The 17884-nt window shown below is 39.3% G+C and overlaps 1 protein-coding gene across 3 annotated transcripts in view; it reads left to right on the forward strand.

The window, feature by feature from the left end:
• epb41l5 (erythrocyte membrane protein band 4.1 like 5) overlaps positions 1 to 16087 on the forward strand; it is a 34095-nt gene extending 18008 nt beyond the window's left edge. For 2 of the 3 annotated variants that reach the window (XM_084361652.1, XM_084361653.1), the window contains exons 15-26: positions 359 to 422; positions 664 to 782; positions 7898 to 8049; positions 8569 to 8666; positions 8890 to 9027; positions 9322 to 9392; positions 10068 to 10190; positions 11112 to 11193; positions 11330 to 11410; positions 12254 to 12316; positions 12553 to 12692; positions 12919 to 16087. In XM_084361652.1, the coding sequence (XP_084217778.1) occupies positions 359 to 422; positions 664 to 782; positions 7898 to 8049; positions 8569 to 8666; positions 8890 to 9027; positions 9322 to 9392; positions 10068 to 10190; positions 11112 to 11193; positions 11330 to 11410; positions 12254 to 12316; positions 12553 to 12692; positions 12919 to 12988 (1201 nt within the window). In that variant the 3' untranslated portion in view covers positions 12989 to 16087. The remainder of the gene's footprint in view (positions 1 to 358; positions 423 to 663; positions 783 to 7897; positions 8050 to 8568; positions 8667 to 8889; positions 9028 to 9321; positions 9393 to 10067; positions 10191 to 11111; positions 11194 to 11329; positions 11411 to 12253; positions 12317 to 12552; positions 12693 to 12918) is intronic. The other variant, XM_084361654.1, reaches the window with a different exon arrangement.
• The last annotated feature ends 1797 nt before the right edge of the window (positions 16088 to 17884 follow it).

Here is a 17884-nt window from a genome sequence, read left to right on the forward strand (position 1 = left end):
ATTACTTTAACAGTGCAGGTCCTTTTTTAAGCAACATTTGTGATATTTAAAGCTGTGTCAAAAGGAGGAAGCACTGCCATATTAAATAAGTATGGGGATTTGCAAATTGGCTGAAGGATAACATGGTCGACTTAAAATAAAGAGAAAAAATACTGTTTTAAATTGTATTTGTGCATTGCCCACAATTGTGCTTCATTAGTCAACACAAACTACACACCTCTCTGTAATTTGTTCTTAAGTGTCCAGACAACGCTAAAGACCAGTCCAGTTACTTACAGTATATATCCATGTACATTATTAGGAATTCTTTCAAGGTGTTTGGTTTTTGTTCATTTGCTCATTTTCTTTCTTTCCGCAGGGTCCTTTCCTCAGGCAATGGTGTCAGCTCCAGCAAAGACACCAAGGTGAGGAGCAAACCAGCAGTACGTATTCAAATTCTTTCTACATTAGACAGGAAAACAAAACAGAGTAGTGTAGCAGACTTAAACATGTTTTTGAAGTCAGGGATGAATGAGACTCACAACATCAAGTAAAAAACAGACTGTAGGCATCTGTATGCCTCGATAAAGTTGGATGACATGAACAGCTTCAAATATTACAGTGCTGTGCTTTGACTGAACTATTTTACAGTGAGAAGTTTGAAAAGTTTCTTCCCCCCTGCAGGTTACTCCCAGCAGAGGTGCTTGGTCAGCCATGCCTGTGGTCAGCCCGGTAGCCGCATCTGCCTGTGCGCCGATGGAAATCGAGGCCCTACCCAGGAGTCCTGGGGGAGAAAAGAGGAGGTTGGTACCTGGATTATTTGTTTTCCATCTTGTTTCTGTCTGGTTCTTTGCCTGACTGCCTATTTTATTTTATTTTTATAACCTTTTTTTTTTAAAGCTCAGTTTTCACCTAATATTTTTTTAAATTTGCTCCAGCCCTGGAGAGGATAAGCACTTTAGAAAATGGATGGCTGTTTCTCAGTTCAATGCCAGTTCATTTGTTAAATGCCAGTGTCGGCTTACAACTCCTCAGTGCTCACTGGCGATGAGAGAAAGGTTAGGCGGGCCGACTGATCCCTGTTGGGTGCTGAAAGGAGTGGGCGGATAGCTAGGTGTGTTTTTCATGGTCTAATGCCATGAGAGTGGCTTAACATGGCTTATCCACTGACCCAGGTTTGCTGTGACCAGGGAAGAAGGCAGCGAGTATTTTTGTGTGCATTTTCCTATCTATCCCTTCACGTCCCATCCGTGCTTGACATTTCTGTTTCCCTGTTTTCAAGTTTGTGTGCATGAAATACAGGAAACATACTTTTAATATGTACGTGGAGGTGTTCTCAGAGACCTGACCATGGCCTGAAGCAGGGAAATAATTGTGTATCAGGTTCAATATACAATATTCAGGCAGATGGCAGATTTAAATGCAGGAAAGATGGACTGCAGTTAGACAAGTAGCAGACTGATGGTGATGATGGCCATCAGATAATCTGTAAGGATTTCTCTTGCCTTTAAGTTGATACACAAAAACTGTGCCAGTACTCAGTCAACTTCTTCTCATTACCACCCATATTATACCTTTTATTGTTTTTGTAGTTTTCTATCTCAATGATATTTTTTTGTCCTCTGTTAGGCTGTGTGTTTTGCCTCTCGTTCCTCATTCAAATGTACTATACGTCTGTTTCTTGTCTTGGGTCGATCTGTTATTTGTGGATGTATTTTCTTTTGCTGTGTGAACATCTGTGTGTGAATGACCAAGCAAATTGACATATGCACACAATTATGTGAGCACCCTCATCTCTCATAAACATGCAATGTCCCCCTGTGTGTTCCAGTATTAAAATGTACTGAGGACAGATTGGTCTTGTCTGGAGGCAGGCCAGGTAGGTACCATTAAACACTGAAGCTTGCCATCGCTCTGGCTTTAACCAATCAATCGCTGTGCAGTGGCGGGCTTTCCGATTTTTGCTTGGGAAAAGGGTTTTCTTGCGATGGAATCGTCTCCTGTGATTTGCTGTCTGTCCACTTTTGATCCGCATGAATTGCAAACCTAATCGGTGCCGGATTTGATGTGATTTCGGGTGTTTGGCATCTATGATTTCAGCTCTGGAATCATTCTAGTGTGTAGGCGTCTTCACTATCAGTCATCTAATGTCATGCTGTGCATCCTGTAAAGTTTTCAGATTTTCTAGCAGTGAGACAGAAAGAAAACATTACTTGGTTACTTGCTTTTTTCTGGTGTAAATGTAGGTATTTTCTGAACAAACTACTCTGGTTTCTCGTAAACAAAGCTCATTCAGATTTACAGCTCAGGCTGATCCTGTTTCCAGTAAAGTCAATTTCTGGTCAGTTGTAATAAGAGGATTGCCGGGCCCATTTTTTCTTCACTCATTGCCCTTAAAAACAGGATGCACAGACATGACTTTGGTCAGGGCCAGCGCATAGAGATGACTTATTACAATAATAATGTATCCTCCTCTTTCAGACTCTGTTGCCCGGTAAATCCTTCAGAATGCAAATACTGATTAAAAAAAATTATGTATGCCTCCACACCTGTGATAGCATTATATTAATATAAGTTGTCTGTCCATCCCTTTATTGTGAACACAATATTTCAAGAACGTCTTGAGGGAATTTCTTCCAATTCGGCACAAAAGTCCACTTGACTCAAGGATGAACTGATTAGGATTAGGTGGTTGAAGGTCAAGGTAACTGTGACCTCACAAATCGCATTTTTGTTTATTAAAATGTGTGTTGTATTAATTTCACCTGTGCGCAGAGGCATTTAACCCGAAGGTGGTAACTCTGTAAGTCCTTGAAAGCACGTCCTATTCATTATGCTCTCCTGCAAGGGCTCTCAATATTTCTTTCTTGTTAGTGTGATTTTTTTAGTGAATTTAATCAAGACGTAGTTCAACAACAGACGTACTGTTTTGTTCACACAGGCCCACATTGCTCAGTGGTAGAAACATTGAAGATTTTTTTTTTTTCTTAAACCAGCATTGGCACAAGTGATACAAGTTAGTATTTTATCAGCACAAAATATGACACTGAGATGACCTCTGGGTTCTTGTTTGTGCCGTCAACCCATGGCAACAGTTTACAGCTGACTCGTGAGGAGGATGCTTTGAAAGAGACACTGCTGTATCGCGAATACCTCAGACTAACGCCTGGTGCTCTTCCCTCTCTCCTCCCATGCCTTTTCCCCTTTCTTTTCATACAATGTCTCTGTTGATTTTGCATGGAGCGTTACAACCCTCAGCTGTTCTCCTGATAACATGAGCAGTCAATCTCCTTTGTCTTTCATTCTCCAACTTAACCAAACACAAAAGATAATGAATACTGTAAATGATTAAGCCTATTGCAAGCCTAGTCCAAATCAGTGCGTTTATGAATTTTTAAATTTTAAAATAATTCAAAATGTCATATTTTATGTAATGGCCATGTACTTTTAGTATTCTTCTTTTACAATGTTAATTAGCCATACAGCTGTATTCTCTCTTCCTGTTTTAAGATGTCGTGTAGCGCTGTGTCTGAATCTGTTGCCCTCTCTCCGACCCTTGCTTCTCCTTCCCGTAAGCTACTCCACTACTCTGTAACATTATCATAAGTGAGAGAAGATGACTCCTATCTCAGTGCCACTGGACTTAATTCCTCACAGTTTACTCTCTAACTCTAACGAGAGAGTTTATGGAAAATATAAAGAGGTCAGTAGAAGTTCATCTGCAGTCGATCTAGTCAAAGATCATTGAGTTAGTCACTGTTTTACTGAGGCAATGTGAAACCGAATGCTCTCTTGCCTCTTCAGCTCCCAGTGAAGCTGTCATCATGAATAAAAGCTTCCGGCTCGTGGCCTCCAGCACTGAATTTATAAACGCTTATTTGACATCAGCCATCAGACCTCAGTAGCTCGAGGTGCAAAGCCAGGTCACTGACGCTCCAGAGACATCCAGTCCACTTCACTTAGCTCAAGTGTTCGTGTCACAACACTTGTCTCAGCACACTTAAGTGCACACTAGTGTACAGTGTTGCAGTACATATCCTGCCGGGCTCATCCTGACGATGAACGCTTGATTTATTTTAATGTTGTTTTATGTGCTCTAAAATCACAGCTTTCTTATAATGATGAGCAGGATTTCTCTTGCATGGTCATTGTTTAAAATAAACTAGTGGATGTTCGATGACAAAATAAAATGTAGCTGATTGCACGACCTTAGAAAATCCTCAGGGAAGTGTGTTCTTCATGCAAGTAGAAAGTCTTTTAGGCTGAGGCAACGCACGTCAATATTTGACGAGGAGGTTACTACAGGTTAATGAGTCTGATGTAGCGACATGCTTTAACATACAGACATGAAGGAGTTTCTAAGAAGAACGCCAGCTCACCAGTTCGGTAATATTCAGGGTGTAAAGCGGGAGAAAATGGCGAGCCAAGGGATTTGAACAAGGCTACATGTCATCTTCGCTGTAAAACGATGATATCGTGATATTTGGGCTGGCGTAGAGAAGCTCAGCAGAGGAGAGGCTGCAACAGTGTGATAATTAATAACACAAATCGTTTACGTCAGAGCCTAACAATACTGTGGTACTTAATAATTTAGCCACTTGTTTCAGCACCCATCCCTCGTAATAAATTACGCTCTTTCTCCAAAGTTATCAGCTGCCTTAAATGCCCTTCTGCCGCCTCCCTTTTCTTCTTCACACTTGTCTTAAACCAGCTGTTGCTTGGTGTTATCTTTCCCTCCCTCATTCATTTACGTACAACCCCCCTCCCCTCATTGCTGTTTTCATTCAATACTCCTCTTCCTCTCCCCCTCCATTCTCTCTCTCTTGTGTTACCTACACTCACACTCACTCCCCATCTCTTTTATACGTCCCTCCTGTATGTCACCTTCCCCTCCTCCTCCCTGTTCTCCCCAGGTCTCCTCTTCCCTCCATCCTTCCTGCTCATGTCTCACCAAAGCTCCCCACAAAGGAGTCGGACAGATCAACTGACAGCCGTCTCAGCCTCTGTACTGGCACGAACTGGACAGCACACTAATAAATGGGAACGGCTCAGCAGTGACTCGCCCATTAGTAACTCTGGTATTTGTGTTTGTGACTGCACCACATGGAAGGACAGATTTGGTGTGAATGCAGAAATGCATTTTTAACTGAAACATTCCTGAAAACAATCTAAAGTGTCACATAATCAGTCTGGTAACACCCCTCACAGACAGACACCTCTCCAAGCTCGCCATCTCACTTCATACTGCCCCTTGTCTTCTCACTCAGTCTTGACCCTTTCTCCAGGGGCAACTCTGAGAAGTTATCCCCCCACTTTAGCTCCACCTTTCCCCCTCTTTCTTCTCTAATTTTCTCCACTTTGTTACACTTTCTCCTGCCTCTCCTCTCCCCTCTCCTTCCTCTGTCCTTCACTCTCAACCTCACGGTGAAACTGGCTGGCCGGGGTGAGATAGTATCAATGTAAGACTGAGGAATTCAACCCCACTCTCGACTCTGCATGGAAACAATAAGTCTCATAGTTCCTGGAGGGTTTCACTAAGTCCTCTCCTGCTTCCGCTGTCATTCTCTTCAGGAGAGTTTCATGTTTTTGTTTTGTTTTTATAATATCTCAAGCGTTGTTTTAATTAAGTTTGAATTACATGAAATGATCTTTATACAACAAAATGTGATTTTTCTATTTTGTATTTAATCTGCGCTGCACATTTTGTGGATCTGCCGCTCTGTTTTTAAAAGTAGTTGGATAAGACGGTCAACACGAAGAAATAGAAGCAGGAGGCTAGAGTTGCTTTCTATGCCTCCAAAAAAAAGTCTATCTGTTATATTTGCACACTTTTCCTTATGTGTTTAACACATTTGTTAAAAATCCTGGAGGATACATTTTATGTCCAGTTTCTCCAGTGTTGAGCTAAGCTAAACATATTCTCTATACTCAGATATTAAGTTGATACTGACCTTCTCATCCAACTTCTGTCAAGAAATCAAGCATAATACCATTAAAATGTTTGAAACTGAATCAAAATCGAATGTTAATTGTTTAACTGTTGTTAGTACACTGTAACTGTTTTTTTAAACACAGAGCAGTGTGTAGAAGTCCATATTCACTGAATGCTTACCTACACCTCAGACTGTTTCTTGCACAGCTCGACCAATGAAGATGATTTCTTAATATATCTTAGTTAAATGTTTACAACCTAACTGACCAAAGGATGTTTATCTTTCTGAACTGTATGTTAAAAATAATTTCAGAGAATAAAGGAAGGATTACTCTTGACACGGAAGAGTATGTAGCTTTATGAGCTCTATGTAGCGTCCTCCATGTGTGCTTAATCTCTTTGTTACCTGTGTTGTGTGTGGATATTTTGGTAACACTTAATAGTAACCATCATTAAAGGTGCAATATGTAGTTTTCGGGAAGATATTTTCACCAGAAGATAAAGATCTTCATTGACGGATCATTTTTTTTCCTGCTTCTGTTTATATATGGCGGACCCTGCCACCTCTCTAGCTTTAAACAGTGTTCTGGGGACCTTATTTTCCTCTGAGATCAGCTTGTTTATTCAGTTATGGAAAAAATAAATATGTCTGAGTTTTTATCATTACCTCATTATGTTGTAAATATTAAGATACTGAGTTTGAATTTCTTCTCAAAAACTACATAGTGTCCCTTTAATACATGACACATTTATAGTTAATTAAATGTTTGTTAATAGTTATCTGACTGTTAACTATGAAATGCTTTATGAACCATTTATTCCACAATTGTAAAGTAGTCTAAACATCAGTTGCAACTTAACAATGAACAGTTGCTTAAAAAATAGTTTATAAAGCATTTCAGCTGTTTGTTAAAGGTAAAATAACTATTAACTCAAGTTTAATTAACTTCACATTTACAATTTGTAATGATGGTTACGATATTCTTTTGTTGTACTGTGAGTGTATTGAAGTTTTTTGGGGGTTTTTTTAACATTGAAATACATTCAGCAATTGATTGAACAGCACAGGCCCAAGATGAGACAATAATGTTCGGCTGACAAAAGACTGAAGGTCTTTTCTTTTTGTCCTTCCTGTGTTATTTTTGTGTTTTTGCCCACACAGCGGTTGGATACATCCTCACCTTCTCCTTCATGTATTACTTAACATGTGGGAATGTTTATATACATTTGATTTGTGAGTCCTCGGGCAAAGCATAGTTCATTTCTTTACATCTTTGTGTGTGTGTTTTGCTTTAGCTCCTGTTCTCTACAGGCAGTGTATATACACAGTAATATACAGCGTATTTTTCATGTTTTACTGTGTCCTCAGGCTACAGATATATGAGGTAATTACTCGGCTGCTGGAAGAGCTTTTCCTAAAATCCATGTATCAAATGTTTTTGCTTCAGGTTGCTTCTGATTCAGAGGATATTAGAGCACATTATTTCTAAGAAAAGTTATTGCTTTCTTTGAAGACTTACTTCATGCTTTTTTTCCTCTTAAGAAGACCTGAGCTATGTTGTTTATTTTAGGGCTTCCTTTTGTGGACACACGGTGCCCATATCTTCATGGTGGAAAGTACAGCAACAAAAGAGACAAATTTCTCTTTTTCAAACACATTTTTTTTCCAATATGGGGACATCATTGGCTTTGTTTTTTATATGTTCTGTTGTAATTTTATTGTATGTTTCTGGGAATTCATCATAAAATGTCTCCTGATTTATCATCACGGGCCAGTTTTGCCATCTTTGCAGAGTCCATTCATATCTTTTGGATGCTGCAGGTAAGTTGCACAGCTGTATAATCCTGATTTCTAATGTGTATAACTCTTGTTTAAGACTTGCATTGTTTTCTCCATTGCATCATCTTGTTCTTTTGTTCAAACTGTTTTTTGGGTTTTTTTGAAAACCCTGATCCTAATATGTCGTTCCTGTTTTCTGTCTCTAGTGTGCCCATGGTTGCTGACCTGATGGAGACCTGCATTGATGACGTTCTCAGGGCTCCTGTCGTCCCCACTGTGACGGCTGCAGACGAGGCCGGGCCGAGCAACGCCTATGCTGCCGCGAGTGTCACCGGCGAGGATCCTCTCAGCCTCAGTGGTGAGGCTACAGAAAACCAACAACAGAGTGAAGATGTTTATTTGTTTAGCATTTATCAAAAGCACTGTTACAGAGTGTTTCAAAACAAACTGTAATTAAATTCAAAGTGTTGAAAGAGAAATATAGCTGATAACAATGAATGATTCAAATTAAAATGAAGATAAAAAGTTAAAAAAGCAATGGGTGCATTTAAAAAGAGCCGTGCACTGACTTAAGTGCAGAAGAATAAAGAACAGTGTAATTAAAAAGAAAAAATAAACCTTTAAACATTTAATTACCCTTGTAGGAAGGCCTTTCCATGAAAATAAGCGATTTAAACTGTTGCCAGCTGATGTTAAGTTAAGTCAGATAACCACCAGCCACCAACTTTTTAGAGAAGTAAACTAAAAAAGGGTATTTAATAAATGTCTAATTTGTTATAATTATGTTAAAAATGTATGTTTTTTGTTGTGCATACAGTGAAAGATCACAAAGCAGTTGTGGTGGTCTGTATTCAAGTTTAACTTTGTGTCTCCGCAGAGGCAGCGGCTCGTCTGAAGCAGCTGGCGTTGGACAGCAGTCCTCTTCTTGCCACTCCAAGAAATAACGTCAATGTCAACATGGCATTGAACAATCAGGTGGGTGTTTGTTCAAATAGTCTTTATGTAGATTTCTGCTTTTAAAGGGGCGCTGTGACGCTTCTGTGTTGTGCTGCAAGCCAGTCATCAGTTTATGTTAGCAGACTCCATTTCTAAACTATCGTTAGCGACTGTTGCGAATAACATATCGTGTTTTCCATTTTTTTTTCCCTCTTTTTATTTGTATGTGATATTTGTGCCCCATCCCACCCGGCTCCTACAGGAGGACGTGGTGAAGCTCACCGAGAAGTGTGGTCTGAGCAGTGCAGGCAGTAGTAGCCCAGTTGCCACTCCACTGCGCCCCCCAGAGGATCTGAAGAGTAACATCCTGAAAGCTCAAGCTGAGGCTGCTGCCCTCAAGGTGAGCAAAACACCAGACGAAACTGGGAAAACGGGAAGCGAAGGAAGAGGAAAGACACTACTCATTTAAATAAAGTGTTGCATACTGTTTGGTGATCATAAAGGCCTATAAATACGTTCAGAGCTGCATAAGGGCTATTTTTAGCAAATGACTGTTTCGAAAAGTCCTTCCATGTAAATGTCATAGTTGTGAAGTTATTCTGCCATGAAAAGATGAAGATGCATGCCTTTTTTATTCCATCACCCCCTCTGTCTGTTTATTCATTTGTTTTTCTCTCGTCGTTCCTCTGTGCAGGGACCTTCGGAGGAACATGTCGTGATGGTCGGTGGAGATAAAAACTGTAACCTGCAGGATGTTTCTGCCAGGTATGACCGCACACAGTACAGTCATTTTACATACATTATAAGTGTTAGAGTTATAAAGAAAAGGGGTCTTCAAAGGGTCCTGGTATTTATTCAACTGTGCTATATTTAGCATAGTCCTGTTTGAACGCTGGGTACTGAGCACACATGAACAGGAGAAAAGCCATTGTCACTTCTGCTCCATTGTCTTGAAATTGGGTCTTTCCCCTCCTCCTCCTCCATCTTTCTGACTCATGCCAACTGTCAACACATTGTCTCAGCCAATCACAGCTCCCTGCTGCTTGAGCTGATTAACTACTTGAATATTCATGAGGATTATTAGCATAGTTCACAACATTACATCACCTGCAGCTCGTCCCAGCAGCATGGCGTCACCGAATGACAAACCGCGGTCGTTGTCTTGTATCAGAGGCAGTCAGTTGCTCATGATACTGAGAGAATGAGCAATTTTAGATTTCGTGATAAAATTGATTATAACGGGGGCACTGTTTTGTCTCTGTCTCTTGCTCCGGCATACTGTGTGCCAAACCATTTACTGGTGTCCTTAATCCACTGAAATACAACGTGAAACACAACCAGAAGCCTTTTTATTTTTATTTTTTTTTACATAAATGTACAATATATATAGACACACCAGATCACTGCCACAAAATCAAAATGTTTCCCGTCTGTTTCCAGGTTAAAGGTGCGTAGCGGTCGATTGGGCAGTAACTCGTCTCTGTCCGTTAGCAGTCGCCCTGACATCCAGGACTCCTGGGACCTGCTCAAGCCGGCCTCGCTGGTCTCATCAGCAGGGACCAGGTCAGTCCGTGAGCACTAAATGCTTCTATAATGTGTCTTCAGGGTTCTGTATGTATCCATTAGTCCCACTTTGGCTGCTTAATGAGAACCAAAGAGCGAGCGAAACTGGGACAACAGAATTTCTTGACTGTAGCTACAGATTCGTAATCCTTCTGAGGCAGACACACACATTATATCTGTGTTTCTCTCTTTTATCTAACTTGAAGTCAAAAGATACATTTAGTGAACATCATTACTTACATTTGATTCAAAACAACAAAGTGCAGCTTCATGAATGATGATAATAAGTTTTGAATGATAGTGAAAGGTTTCATTGTCAATAGAAATCAGGTTAATTCAAGGCTACATAAAAATATTTAAAAAATTCACAAGACAACAGTGTTGCTTTTTCTTTGTAGTCTTTGCTGACATCTGTTGGTGCGTTTGAGCAATGTGTGTTTGTGTGTGTCTGGGTGTGTGGAGTCACCTGACCTGACATCTGCCTGGATACTGCTGGCGTCCTTGCACATTAAGTGTTTTCAGTGGGATGACACAACTATACAGACAGTCGACCTCAGGCTCATTGATGCAGTAAACACTTGTGATATTCAGGCTGGTTTTCTTCTCATTCTCAAGAACTATAATCATGAATAATTGAACTCATTAATCCAGCAGAAGTCAAACATTTCCATGTTTAATACCACTGTGAAAACACCTTGTGGCTTGTTGGTCGCACATAATAAGCAATTTAAAGGGCGTCACCTCGGGCAGTGTGCAGGGCTCCAATAATAAAGGGATTTCTTGAATGCACCAATGAAATATGTTTTTTATGCCGCTCTATCTCAAGGATGAGGAGCTTGAAATACATTTCTGTAAATGTTTTATGAGAATTTTTCTATCTAAGTGTCATTTGCTATTTTTTTCTTTTGCTCTGCTCATCAGTGCCGAGAGACTAGCTGAAGATTTAAACCCCTCTGTTCCCAAGATGCCCACTGAGTCTGCCAGCGAAGCCATGGCACCGAAGGTAAACTAATAAATCACTTTTTGTGGTGCATTTATATTTGTGTACAGTAAAACTTGATGATGTGTGATAAAGATGTATGGCTCCTCTTTGGTTAATGTGTCATGTTGATGTATCATGTGTTTGTATCTTTCTGCAGGTGAAAGCAGAGGAAGTTGACCTTAAAAGCACCGCTCCACTGTCTGACAACCTGATTGATTTCACAGATCCAACTCCTGTTGTAAGTTTCACTGACTCCCACAACCACTTGTGAATTCCTGAAAATGTATTCATATAAGCACTTCTGCAAAAGGAAAAATGTTATGGCCTTGCTTGAGACCACTGGGAACTAAATAGTAGCTAGTGCAGGCAGTAAACCACCGTCAGCTGCACTGCAATAATACATCAGTCACTCACCCTCATTCAGAAATGTTAAATCCTCCTCTGCAACCGAGCCTGAACATGATTTAACACTACCAGAATTTAGTGTAAGGGCAAGTGTAAATGAAACTTCATTTGGTACTTCTGTGTCTCTCTGTGATCTATGAAAGTAATATTAATAATACATTTTATCTGTATAGCACCTTGCAGCTCAAGGTGCTTTACAACAAAGAAATTAACAGGCGCCAAGTGCTTCACATAAAAGAAGACAGAATGAACATAAAAACGGAGAGGACTCCATAATTAATGTAAAATACGACGGGGAATAAAAACCCACTTGATGATTATAGTAAAAATAAGATAATAAAAAGAACGGAAATAGAATAAGGCGATACGTAATGTAAGATGGAAAATTAAACCCACAGAAGGATAATAAATAGTAGTAATAATAATAAATGAGTAAAAGAAGTAAAAACAAGAGTCTGGCCTTTATCAGTAAAGTCATCGCTTGTTGAAGGTTAAAGGGAAGAGATACATTTTTAACTTACTTTTAAAAACATTTAGCTTCCCTGATATCTGTAGTCTAGATAATGTGCTCCATGTATCAAACCTGCGTCAGCTTTCTGTGGTCAAACGTGAGTGAATGCACCCCTAAATGTCCGTGTGGTCAACAGAGTGTAACACATGTCTGATTGTCTTCCAGCTGCCTCCAGTGCAGCAGCCCAAACCTGTCATCACCCCCCGCTGGATCATCCCTACAACTGCTGTGAGTGATCAGCCTGTGTCTACCTGTCTGTCTGCCTGTTTTTCCTCCCACAGGTTCTTGTGAAATGTTTGCATATACAAGTTTTCTGTGTGTTTATTCATTTCAATCCGTGTCCGTTGTCCTGTAACTGTTGATAAACGGCTCATGCACTCGCCTAGTTGCTGCTCACTTCAGCTGATGTAGCGGCGCTGTAGAGTCTGACCTCCTGCCTTCTCCCTCGTCCCCCTCTAATGCAGCCTCCCGGCGTCTTTACTAACGGCCTGCTCGACCTTGACCCCCCCGCTAAGGTCAACCCTGTTCTCCCTGCAGATGGGGGGGTGGCTGTCACCCCTGCCCTCCCCCAACTCGCTCACACGCGTAACACCAACTCCACCAGGTAAAAGTCCTTGAGCACCCAAAGCGCTTACAGGTTTTTAAAATGAGCTTGGTAGAATGCTGACCTCTGCTGATCGAGTAGGGAAATGCAAAAAGAGCAAATATTTCCAGTTACTCCTCATGCAGTATATTTGTACAGTATATTTCAGGCCTCTCTACCTAAATGAAACTGTAAAGTGTGTTCAGCAATCTATGTCTCTGAGTAATTTGACTCCTGTCTCCTGCAGCACTGTGGGTCAGCAGCCAAACTCAGAGGATGGAGCCAAACCCAGAGGTCTCCTGACCACTGAGCTCTGATGGAGAGATGAGAAGCAGCCATCACAACATTAGTCTCCCTGACTGCTCCCCCCCTCACCCCCTCACCCCCTCACCCATCCACACACGAGCAAGCTGGGCCAAGAGGAAAGTGGAACCAGGGAGGAGGCAGCTTACAAACAGATGTAGCTAGGTTCATGTGACAGTAATAGAGATATGATTACAGGTTTTCATCACACAGTTAGAACCAGTATTAACATTTTAGGATCACCTACAGGAACACGGTCAGCGACCTGCTGTTTATGTAATCCATCCAATCATTCAACCAAACCTCAGTCAAAAATCTTGTTATTCTTCTTGTTGCTACAGAGCTGACGTTGGTCCTGACACACTTAAATCTCACAACACTAACATACGTAAAGGGTAGGTTGTCTCTTTTAGTGCTGCTTTCCTCCCCCCCTTTTATTTTTTGACTCGTGCTGTTTGACACTGGTGATCACACCGATGGACTCCTGCACTGAGCTTCTCTCCACTCACAGGTCACGTAGCATGTAGAGCTGCTGAAGTACACTGGATGAAGGACTGAAAAAGAAAAATCTATAAAACAGAAAGACTTGTAAGAGATAAAAACATCTGGACTCTTGACACGATGAAACATGTGGATGTGAGACTGTACTGTCCTTGTAGCACACGACAAACCTTTTTTAAACTCGATCAATACGACATGTGAAACTCGACTCGCCACTGGATATGAAGACTTCACTGGATTATCTTTGCAACACTGGAGCTTGAAGGATTTTTTTTTTCTCAATGGATGACAAAGAGGTGGCCGCTGTGGATTTTCACCTGATGTTTTTATTAGCCTGTTCTTATTTTTATTTTCGTCTTATGATGTTTTAATTTGCCCGTCGCAGTGCTTCTGAATTCCTGTGTAATTAGGAGTTGAACGTCACTAATGAAAGTTAGTTCTGCGTCTCGTTTTGGACCCGTCATGTTCTGCTCCTCTTTAAAGTCTCATCATGGCTTTGAGTCAAAGATGATTTACAAATAATGTGAAGTTTTAAAGTTTTGTCTTAAATGTGATCCCTTATTTCCATTTTACTTTTAAATTGGTGATGAAAATACGGCAAGTGAAATAAAGACGCGGCTCAAATGCTTTGGAAACCTTTTAAAGGATAAGTTCACCCAAACATGAAAATTCAGTCATTATCTACTCACCCTGCTGTTGACGGACAGTCAGGTGAAGTTTTGCAATCCACAAAACAGCAAAATAAAGTTGCAGCATTTTCATAAACAACTGACAACCAAATTGATTTGAAAAGGTGTCATTTATGCCCTTTTTAGGTTTTTAAATCTTTACTGTAGCTGCTAAGCTAAAAGCGTTGGTGCGTTGAAGGTGTAAATAACGTTGGGATCCCAGGCGTTCTGGAGAATTGGATTACACTGGACTAGTTGCGTGGAGTTTTGTCGTTGTTGTCTCCATCTACTTCAGTTGTTTAGAAGAACGCTGCAACACGGTTTTGCTGTGAAGCTCAAGAAATGTCATGTGAACTACAAAACTTCACCCGACGGGTGTGAGGAGATAATGACTGAATTTTCATTTCTGAGTGAACTTATCCTTGAGGTGAGCTGTGATCCCTGGAGTTGGACGACATTCCAGTGTTTGGATTATCTAACTGGATATCTGAATTAATTTTTAGGCAGAAAATGGACCCTGTTATATGTAGAGAATTGTTCCTGGTGTTAACATGTTGTAGCTTCGACCCTTCAGCCTTATGGAAATGAATGTATTCAAACAGTCTCATGTGAGAATGCTGGAGATGCCACAGTATGAAAATATCCCCCCGGAGTTTTATGACTCTTAAATTTAAGATTGCTGATATAACTCTGGGAAATATGGGTTATTACAAACTGCCAGCTCATGTTATGTCATTGAATTCATGTTAAAACCTTTATTAAATTCACGGGACCTTGAAAATCCTACAGCTGTACTCTGAATACTTTCTCAGTCTAAGAGCTAAATTTCTCAGCCTCTAGTAAGACTTTCACATTAAACTGTTTCAAGGAAATTAAAACGATCCTTCTTGGGAAAATCTTCAGTCAAAATATGTAAAATAAAAAAGACCTGTGAGACTCACGCAGGACCAAATAACTTCTAGATGTGATTCACAGAAACAAAGTTTGGTAGCAAGAACGTAAAAACTAGAGGAGATGTACGTTTTTGAAAATTAAAGATGCTTTGTTTGGGTGAAAAAATTAGTTTTTTTGTTATTAATTTGATTATTGTAACCACCCAAACGTGTTGCCAGGTTTTCTTGGGGTTTCTTGGATGTTCAGTACAAATTTAAACCCAGTCCAGTGGAAAATGAGCTGAGTGAGATTTACAACACACACAGAGAATCCAAAAACGTATTAATTTTGGAAGTCGGACCCTCAGAGCTAAATTTCAGAAGTTGGAGTACAGCTGTAGGATTTTTCAGAGTCCCATGAATTTATTAGATTTGCATGAATTTTTGGGAGAAAATCTGTGACAAACTGTTAAAAGTTTTCTTGGTGAATTGTGGCTGAGCTGGCATTAAACGACCCTTTAAAAGCTGAGTTTGTACATTTGAAATTGAGGCCTGATTCTACATTTTCTCAGTTTTAAATCAAGTATGTCATGTTTTTTTTTCGCTACCCCGAACACCGAATCATTAAGTCTGGACCCTCATTCATGCTGTCTCTGTGTAGTTTTTTCATTATGATGTCTTGAACAAGGGAAGCTGACTGTTTGACGACGTCTTCTTAGCAGCGAAGGTTATTTATGCTTCTACTCGGTGTTCAAACGTGACATGTTGTCCGAAAGTGTGATAGCGTTCAGTTCTAATGTATTGTCAGTATAACGGCGTCGGCTGGCTGTAGATATGAAGTAGAGCTATATATATTTTTTTGAAGATTATGTCGGCAGTATTGTTACTACATTCTGTGCAGATTTCAGCGTCGAGGTGTTTTCTAATTACAAAAGCCGTAGGATTCATAATACTGATGGAAGTGACTGGAAACACACGCAGAGTGTGACGTCTCAAATGCAATTTTATATGAACTTTTATTTTTTTTCTGGAATATCTGATCATGATTCAGTAAAGCTTTGCTACAGTAGGAGTCAAGTGTTGTCTTTATTCATTTTGAATGTTTGTCTACAGAGGGGGTCAGTGGTAACAGTTGGATTCATGCAACACTGGTCTGATCTGCTGCTGAGCTGTGGACCGGATGTGATTGTAGTCTTTGTTAAACCAGCTATGAAACTATGACCTGGATCAGTCCAAGAGGAAAATCTGATGTTTTAGTCCTCAAATTCAGACATAAAGCTCTTTTATCTCTTCCAGAAATGTAGCAATAACAGTCAATGTCATCAAAAGCTTTTTTAAGTTATAGCCCATATTTGAGGTTATCGCCATCTAATGAAGTCTGTTGAATCAGATCATATAATGATAATAAAAAGCAAAGTGCTTCTTGCCCTGGCAGCCCTCACAAGGTTTTAATTTATTCCTACTTTTTAAAGTGCATTTTCTGCTCGAGTACAAAGAAAGACCCTTTCAAAACAATTCAAGTTTGTCTTACATCAGTTCGGTCAAGTGTCATCTGAGATTTCAGGTAATTTATAAAGTAATCAAACTACTTCTTCAAAGGTTTCATTGACATTGTGCTGTGAAACTCCATCAGTCAGTTATACATTATTGGTTCAACCTCAAAAAGCATATTTGACAGTATCACAGACAACAGTATGGTATTTTTTCTGGTGATCCATTTTTTAAGTTCTAAAAAAAAAATGTTTTATTCATCTGCTGAAGAGTGAAATACAAAAATGTCCAGGAGAAAACTTTTTTTCTTGTGTCGAGCAAAGTGAAAAAAGACATTTTCTAAGTTCTATGATTTTTTTTCTTCATGTGTTGAGACAAGTGACTTTTTTTTTTTTTGATTGGTTCGACACATGAAAAACACTTTTTTTCTCCTTAAAGAAAATTTTCATTTTACTTGCACAAATGATTTTTTTCTTTTTTCCAGGTGAATTTTTTTTTCTTGTGTGAAAAAGGGTATAAAAAATATTTCTCCTAAAAACAACTTTTTTTATTTCCATAAGTTTTCATAGATGGAAAAATAAAGATTATCATGAATGATTTTTTTTTCCATGTATGAACCTGAGTGAAGTATTTTTTTTTCTTTTTCTGGGAAGAACCTTTTTTCAAAATATTTTTATTATTATTATTATTATTTTTTTTTTACTTGGTTTCACAAATGAATTTTTCCATTTTCCATGTGTGAAACTATGAAATTATTATTTTTCCAGGTGGGTTTTTTTTTCATGTTTGAAACAGTGTAAAAAGAAATTCACATTGTTTTTCACTGTTTCACACAAAATTTTCACATTTTTTTTCCTCCTGAATTTTTTAAAGAATTTAAGATTATCCTAGATTTTTTTTTTCCTAGAATTTCTTCACACATGAATTTTGAAAAGAAAATGTTTCTCTTGATATTTTTCATTTACGTGTGAAAAAAAAATCACGAGAGGAAAACAGGAGAAAACCATTCATATCAGACTTAGAAAATTGATCACACCAAAAAAACCAAAACATTTTTCACTTGTCCCTAAGGGCCTCTGTTTTCACTTGACCAACCAAAGATAGTTTGCATGGTGTGAATGGTTTTTGGTTCCTTTGAGTTTAAAACATTACCTGCCCTCACAAAAAAAACTTTTTACATGCTGTATCAACATTTACTCTCCAAAATTGTGGAATATATTTAATGTAGACATTTTGTATAATGCACGAGTGAAATTCAAATACACAGTAATACGCAGTTTATTATAAAACTTGTGACTCCATCAACTGCAGCAGACACTCTACATCTATTTATAAAGACATGAGATATGTCTGATATGAATGGCAGTGTTTTAAGTCC

This window comes from Pagrus pagrus, assembly GCF_965226575.1.
Source record: "Pagrus pagrus genome assembly, chromosome: 9".
NCBI lineage: Eukaryota > Metazoa > Chordata > Actinopteri > Spariformes > Sparidae > Pagrus > Pagrus pagrus.